Source organism: Cariama cristata, unplaced genomic scaffold (genome assembly GCF_000690535.1).
Source record: "Cariama cristata isolate BGI_N322 unplaced genomic scaffold, ASM69053v1 scaffold20390, whole genome shotgun sequence".
NCBI lineage: Eukaryota > Metazoa > Chordata > Aves > Cariamiformes > Cariamidae > Cariama > Cariama cristata.
This window is the reverse complement of record NW_009594370.1, coordinates 17,658-25,231: the sequence shown is the minus strand read 5'-3', so window position 1 is coordinate 25,231 and position 7,574 is coordinate 17,658. Positions and strand designations below refer to the sequence as shown.

Sequence of the window (7,574 nt, the reverse complement as noted above, 5' to 3'; positions counted from 1 at the left end):
TGGGGTCCTCAGCACAAGAAGGACATGGACCTGTTGGAGCGAGTCCAGAGGAGGCCACGAAGAGGATCCGAGGGCTGGAGCCCCCCTGCTGTGAGGACAGGCTGAGAGAGTTGGGGTTGTTCAGCCTGGAGGAAAGAAGGTTCTGGAGAGACCCTATAGCAGCCTTTCAGTACCTAAAGGAGGCCTACAAGAAGGATGGGGTCAAACTTTTTAGCATGGCCTTTTGCTGTAGGACAAGGGATAATGGTTTTAAACTAAAAGAGGGTAGATACAGACTAGGTATAAGGAAGAAATTTTTCACTGTGAGGGTAGTGAGGCAGTGGCACAGGTTGCCCAGGGAGGTGGTAGATGCTCCATCTCTAGAAACATTCAAGTCAAGTTGGACGGGACTCTGAGCAACCTGAGTGAGTTGAAGATGTCCCTGCTCGTTGCAGGGCGGTTGGACTAGATGGCCGGTAAAGGTCCCTTCCAACCCAAACTTCTATGATTCTAAATTGCCACTCTTTCACCTGTATTGCTTCCATTTCCATGCAATGCCTTTATTGTTAAAAAACAACTAAAACCTCAGCTGTAGCAAGTAGGAAAAAGTGAGTTTCTGCTCACACTCCCTCCTCGCTTGTTTTAAAACAAGTTAGGACGAAGTTCCTGCAGGCACAGACGTCCAGTACAGCTCATCCATACCTGTCTGTCTGACCCCCTTCAGCCAACCATGCCTTTGTGTGCAGGAAAGTTACTAAGGAAAATAATTTTACTCATTTCATATTGCACACAATGTAGCTATTCAAGTTTTTGTTTCTATGTCCAGTATTTACAGCAAAGTCGTATCAATATTTCACCTTCCCTAAGATCTCACTTCGATTCAGAGTCTTAAGTTGTGATCTCATGCATATCAGTGGATTGGCATTCGATTTACATGCATTCTGGCTATATGGGAAGTTTATTGTTCAGTTTACTCCCCTGGTTTGCTTTTGAGCAAGCATTACAAAATTGGAATGCATGCTTTAATATCTGTTGACTATGAGAGTAAAGGCCTTATCGGTTGTGTTGCCAGTGTTGTTGCAAACACTCTGTAGGCGGGGAGGCATACTAAAATATCTTCCCTTAGTTCTGCATTTCTGTAGCAGCAGGGATTGGGTGAGCAAGCAGTTTTCAGTATTGTGTTTTTTTTTTTAGTTTATGGAGTTTGTTACTTTTAAGTACTTGAAAATTGTTCTTTAACTGTTCATAGTTTTGGTGGAGAAATCCCTATCAGTGAAATGCATACTTGTGGAAACTTCAGGATCAAATCAGTAGACTGGAGGTGTGATAGAAAGATTGGTAGAATTCAGTAATTGATGTGTGAGAAGGGGGTGGGGGGAAACATAACAGAGTCATTCCTTGTTTAAAGAAGGCCGTTTTCTGTATGTTCTCTTTATGCCTGATTTGAGAGTCTGTACTGAATGTGAGTCCAGTCATATCAGTTTTATTCTGTGTGGGTACTGGCTTACTGATTTTTGGTACTGCAGAAACACTTTTGGTAGGGCAAACATGAAGGAAGTGAGGCAACAAACTTAGTCTTCACCGAGAAACAAAAATACATATGTTTGCTTTAGTATTTCATCTTGGTGCCTTTCTCATATATCCTTCTGGTAATTTTCTATCATTGTAGTACTATTAAACTGGTCACTGTATTTTGCACATTAAGTGACACAACAGGAAAATGGAGGGGAAAAAAAGATGCAATTGTAGAAGTGATTAAGCTTAGAAATATTTACTTTGTCCTAAAATACCTCAAAGTTGAATATTATTTTAACAGAATACAAAATGAAAAAAGAGGAGGAAATCAATAATATTAGAATGCATTATGAGAAGAGCATTAACACTGAAAGAACTCTGAAGACACAGGTATAACTTTTTATGTAATTTAATAGCAATAATTACTTTGCATATCAGATATATTCTCAGTTTATTGGTTTTTTTGTGCAACTACCTCTTAGTTCCTTTGAGATTAAGTTTATATTAACCATGATGTATGATATGCATTGTTGATATTTACAGTTGAAAGAATCAATTTTGATGCTGTGTACTTTTCAGTATTATTTCTGTCATGAGTAAGGGCCATTTATGTTGGTGAAGATTTTTTTCATCGAATCCTATAACTCAGTGAACTTAGAAGTTTTGTGTGAAACATGCTTGCATACATCATTTTTCTCACTGGCCTTCCTTTTTCTTAACAGGCTGTCAACAAACTGGCTGAGATAATGAATCGGAAAGATTTTAAAATAGACAGAAAGAAAGCTAACATGCAAGATTTGAGGAAGAAGGAGAAGGAAAACCGAAAGCTCCAATTAGAACTTAATCAAGAAAAAGAGAAATTCAATCAGATGGTAGTGAAATACCAAAAGGAGCTTAATGAAATGCAAGCGGTAAAATGATCTTAAATTTTTTTGTCACATTGTGGAATTCTCTATGCAGGAAAAATGTATAGCTCCTGGTCTACTTGAAAAGATAACAAGTTCTGTTTCAGATGTTCTAGGCTACAGAATTTTAGTGAGGCACAGAACTTGACAAGTGTGCAGCTGTGCTTGTTCTCATTCATCTCCCCTTTCTAAATTCTTAACTGTGGAAGTTACTGGTATTGAAGACTGAAAAACTGAATACTATGTAGCGTACTGTTTATGCAGTTTGTTTCACTGGTGGTGGCCTTTTCAAAACAAATGATAATTTATTAGATTAATCGGACTGTTTTGTACTTGAGTGCATTGCTGGATCTTTAACTTTTTTCCAAGGCTGAACGAACACTTCTACTATAATAATTTATGCTAATGCTATCAAAAGTATCTAGAAATATTAAAAAAAAACAACAAACCCAAACAGTAATGAGTTTTGTTTTCAGAATACTTTGCTGCTGTATTTTTGGTATAACAGTAACTATGCATATGTATATAAATGCAGCAACTGGCAGAAGAATCTACATACAGGAATGAGCTCCAGATGCAGCTGGATAGTAAAGAGAGTGACATAGAACAACTACGAAGGAAAATTTTGGACCTCCAGCAAGGAATGGATTCTACCAGTGTTGCTAGTCTCCAGCCAGATGAAACAGATGGAAATCTTTCAGGTAAGAGAAAAGCATATTTGAACTACTTAATTTTGTGCATACACATAGTTTTGGAAGGAATCGTCTCAAACAAGTTACTACCTTTTGAAATCTTCTGACTATCTCTTTCTATATTACATCTCTGCTTCCTTTTTTTTTGTTTTGTTTTTTATTTCATGGCTTAACTGCTTATATTTAAGTCTTAATTTCTTCTCACATCACTCCTCCCACTGTATGGCTTGACATTAGTATAATTTTTATCCACTTTTGTGGAAGGATTATCTTTACATCTGCTGCTGTTGGAATATAGCGAATACAATGTGTAGTGTCCAGTGAATAGAACACAGGGCAGCACTTCCACGTCATGATTGTATTTTGTATCTTGAATGCAGAATTGCCTTGATCTTGTCTGTTTTTACTCACAGTCATGTAGCATGTTTGTGACAAATGGCAATAATTGCCAATGTGAAAAATAATTGTAGGAATTTCTATAATGCATTTGTGGTTGTATGGTACTCTGATTTAGCAGATTAAAATAAGAACAAATAATACGGTGTAGTTAATCATTTCCATATAGTGTCAGTTCCAAGCACTATATTTTGAGACCCACTGTTACACTGGTTAGTGATTTTTTTTTCTTCCCTCCTCCCCAGTGTTTGAAAAGCATAATCAGTTAGTACTTTCACATGATCCACTTCCGTATCTCTAGATACAGGAAAAAAAGTTTAGTGGTAATAAGCTGTGCCTGACAATTTCCATATGTTGGACCTAGGTTTACTTTTTTGTTTAAGTAATTTTTAGAATTCATTGTGAATTTCTTAATAAATGCTTGTCTTACATGGTTGTCTTACAGCTTTACAGTCTGATTTTTATTGTAGGAAAATAGATTCAAACATACAAAAATAGAATACTATTTTGGGTATTTTAAGACTTCAGTGGATGAGTAATCAGATAAAAGTAAACAGAATCATTTTAGGTGTCTCTTTTCCTGTTAATGCACTTCATGCTCCTCTGATTGCCACATTGTAGAGTTTTTCCAGGGGTCTTAAAGTGAGTGAAATTTCAGGTAGGTTATGAGACTTAGTATATGTTTTTATGTAGTTACTCCTTTCTGTGCCTATTTTTGTGTCTTGTCTTCCCCTAGTATAATTTTAGATTTTCATTTTTAGTTAATATTAGAAAGAATTCTGTTCTAGAATAAATTTTCATTCAGATAATTATTTAGTCTTTTCTTGACAACTTCCATTCTATCCAGGAATGCACTCTGAAGTTTGATCTGTAAAATCCTCAGGCAGTTGCCATCTTGTAAAGTAAATGTCTATTTTAGTTCTTTTGAAAACATCTTCTGGGCCAAACTTCCATTGAAACTCAGTATTGGTAGTTCTTAGAACTATTAGATTGGTGAAGGAACTTTTTTTTTTCCTAGCTATCACCTGCTACGAACTCCCTCTGGTATTTCTGAACTGTCAGTACTTCTCTGGAGTTTTTCTCTTAGATACTAATTCTAAGTGTATTCTATTTAACTGGGGTAAAAAAAAAAAAAAGAAAGAGGTTTTACTTATTAAAATGGTGTGGTGGTTTTTTTTTTCTCCCCTCAAATTACTATTTGGGATCAAGCCTTATGTTTGATAGTGTCTCCTAGATGAACAACACTGTAGTTTGTAATTTTTTGTTGAAAATTTCTGAACTCCTGTAAATTGAGAGCTTAAATTTTTCTACAAGAAAACAGACTAGATTTATTCTACATAAAAGGGTAGTTTTGAACTTCCTCACTTCCCTTCTCAACCGTTTTCAGCATAGTGGCTGTTGTGTGTTACACTGAAAACACCCAATGCCTCGATCTGGGCATAGGCACCTTCCCTGTGTTGTTCTTAAGGGCAACGAAGGTGGGGAAGGGTCTGGAGGGTAAGTCTTATGAGGAGCGGCTGAGGGAACTGGGGTGGTTTAGCTTGGTGAAGGGGGGGCTGAGGGGAGACCTGATCACCCTCTACAATGACTAGAAAGGAGGGTGTAGCGAGGTGGGGGTCGGTCTCTTCTCCCAGGTAACAAGCAATAGGACGAGAGGGCACAGTCTGAAACTGTGCCAGGGGAAGTTCAGGCTAGAAATGAGGAGGCATTTCTTCACAGAAAGGGTCATTAGGCATTGGAATGGGCTGCCCAGGAAGGTGGTGGAGTCCCCATCCCTGGAGGGGTTTAAGAAAAGACTGGAGGTGGCACTTAGTGCCATAGTCTAGCTGACATGATGGTGTTAGGGCAAAGGTTGGACTCGATGATCCCAGAGGTTTCTTCCAACCAAATCGATTCTGTGATAGTATATCAGTATGGTCCTGCTGTCTCTTAGATCTTGGAAAGACTGTAGGAGTAAGCTCTTTCTCTGTCTGCCTCATTAAGGTATGTTATTTTCAGTTTTACCTCTGGAGACCTGTGTAGTCAGGCGGTATGACCTGTTGCTTCAATTTTGGGGCAGAAATTTGGTATGTGCAAGGTCTTTTCAAGTCAGCTGTAACTTTTCCATTGTTAATTATAACATCACAATGACTGGAAGTTTTTGTTGTCTTTGTCTTCTATACTCATGACCCCTCTAACTGTTTCTTTTTTACTAGCCCTTCATTTCTCTTTTTTGCCCTTTTCTCTACACATGCCTCTTTTTACTGCAGTTGTGCTGCTGGTGTTACTGTATCATACAGGTAGGACCTCTAATAAATATTATTAGGACATCTGTAGATTTAGATCATGTCCCTACATGCTGTGAGCAAGGCTTTGAGTTGATCAGGATCTGAATAAGAAGCAATTTAGGTAATTAAAAGAGAATAAGTGACATTAGTATAGTCAGATTTCACACATTTGTCAGAGCCAAGTAGAGGGTGGAGGAGGAGTGCAGTAGCATTATAAGGAGGGGGAAAAACAGAACAAAACAGTCTTCAAAGTAGAAATACCCTATGCCCCAGAAAGAGGAAATTATCCAGTGCGTAGTTATTTTTCTGGAAACCAAGTAATTAGTCTTCAAAACAGGAGGTGGCATACCACAGCAGTTCATTTGCTACAATTCAGTTGTATGAAGCTGTTTGTCTTTAACTGTGTGCTAAGTTCCCATCACTTCTATTGCCCAAACATAGACTTCAGAGCACCTTGAATAGCATCTTGTTTAAAGGTGGATCTGATGAGTAGTCAATAGGATTCTCTAGCTGATGCTAGAATAAATGTTAGAATTACAAAAAAAGTAATTATAGTATGATTTATTCAGTTACCTGCCACAGTACAAACATCACCAGGGAAAAAATGAAAACACAAAATAATGTAAACATGTATTAAAAGAATGATTCTGTGGTCTCAATTCTGGCCATGGCCAGTCGCTGGTTTAATTGAGAAATTAAATATGAAATGGTGAGATAGTAATGTTGGTGGAATTCCAGAGGGACCCCTGGCTCTTGGGCATTTTCCAGTGTCCTCCTACATGGCAGAGAGGTTCAGGCTATGGGGTAGTGATTTGTCCAGTCAGGGAGCTTAGGCTACCAGCCACCAGAGAGGCTACAAGACTAGAATTCATAGTTTACAGGAAGAGCATCTTGTAAAATTTTGGGCTTCAGAAGGCTTCGCGCTCTCTGGATAAACTCAAGGTAATACTAAAATGAATTCCTAACACTCAGAAAAATTTAAGGAAAAATTTTCAGTATTTGGAGGTAGATGCAGAGAAACCACGTGGTAACACACCTTACAGCTGTGTCTCACTTGGAGGTGGTTCCTCTCTGTCATTGAGCTAAATACACCCTCAAGTGCTGGTAGCAACCAGGGCAACTTAGGCTCTCCCAAGGCAGGGACTGGCTTGTTTAGGCAATCCAGGCTATTCTCAGGCTTTTGCTTTACCAGATGGGAAAGATCATGACATGGAGGAAGGCTTTCCCTGTATTCAGTTCTAGGCATTTTTTGTAGCTCTCACTCCTGATTATTGATTCAGATAGCAGCTCATGTTTCACTTGGTGTCTCCTATGTTAATAAAGTCCTTGCTCAAACAGCTGAAGTATTTGCTTTTTAATGATGCCTTTGGAATGCCTCTTCCTCCTGGCTGAACTTAGGAAGTCTTAATACTGACATGATTGTAAACAGAGTTGTTCTTTGTCAAGACAAAACATAATCAGGAACTTAAGGGTTTTTTTTCCTAATTGTTATAGGGCACTTAACCTCTTGTGAATTAATTATTTTCATGTGATTGGCAAGCTAATTTAAGCAGTTGAGCTGTCCTACAGGTTTAACTGCGGCACATAATATTTTACAGTGTATGTTATAAATTAGGTTTTACACAAAGATAGGATGGAATAATAAGCGTGGACCATTTAAGCCAACTATTTTTTGAATATGGGACACAGATAGGACTTTCTGAAGTACCTGCAAGTAGCCATCACCTGAATAAACCTCAAAGCAAGATCCAGCCAGCAGTCCTTGGTGAGATCCATGTGAAATTATAGTAAGACAGTCTGAGGAAGGAAAGAATCAAATG

The 7,574-nt window shown here is 38.2% G+C and overlaps 1 protein-coding gene across 1 annotated transcript in view; it reads left to right on the top strand.

The window, feature by feature from the left end:
- The first annotated feature begins 1,800 nt into the window (after positions 1–1,800).
- The window catches only part of LOC104159778 (rho-associated protein kinase 1-like), an 18,643-nt gene continuing 12,869 nt past the window's right edge, over positions 1,801–7,574 (top strand). Inside the window, exons 1-3 of the mRNA XM_009697776.1 lie at positions 1,801–1,884; positions 2,217–2,405; positions 2,935–3,100. Of these exons, the coding sequence (XP_009696078.1) occupies positions 1,804–1,884; positions 2,217–2,405; positions 2,935–3,100 (436 nt within the window). The 5' untranslated portion in view covers positions 1,801–1,803. The remainder of the gene's footprint in view (positions 1,885–2,216; positions 2,406–2,934; positions 3,101–7,574) is intronic.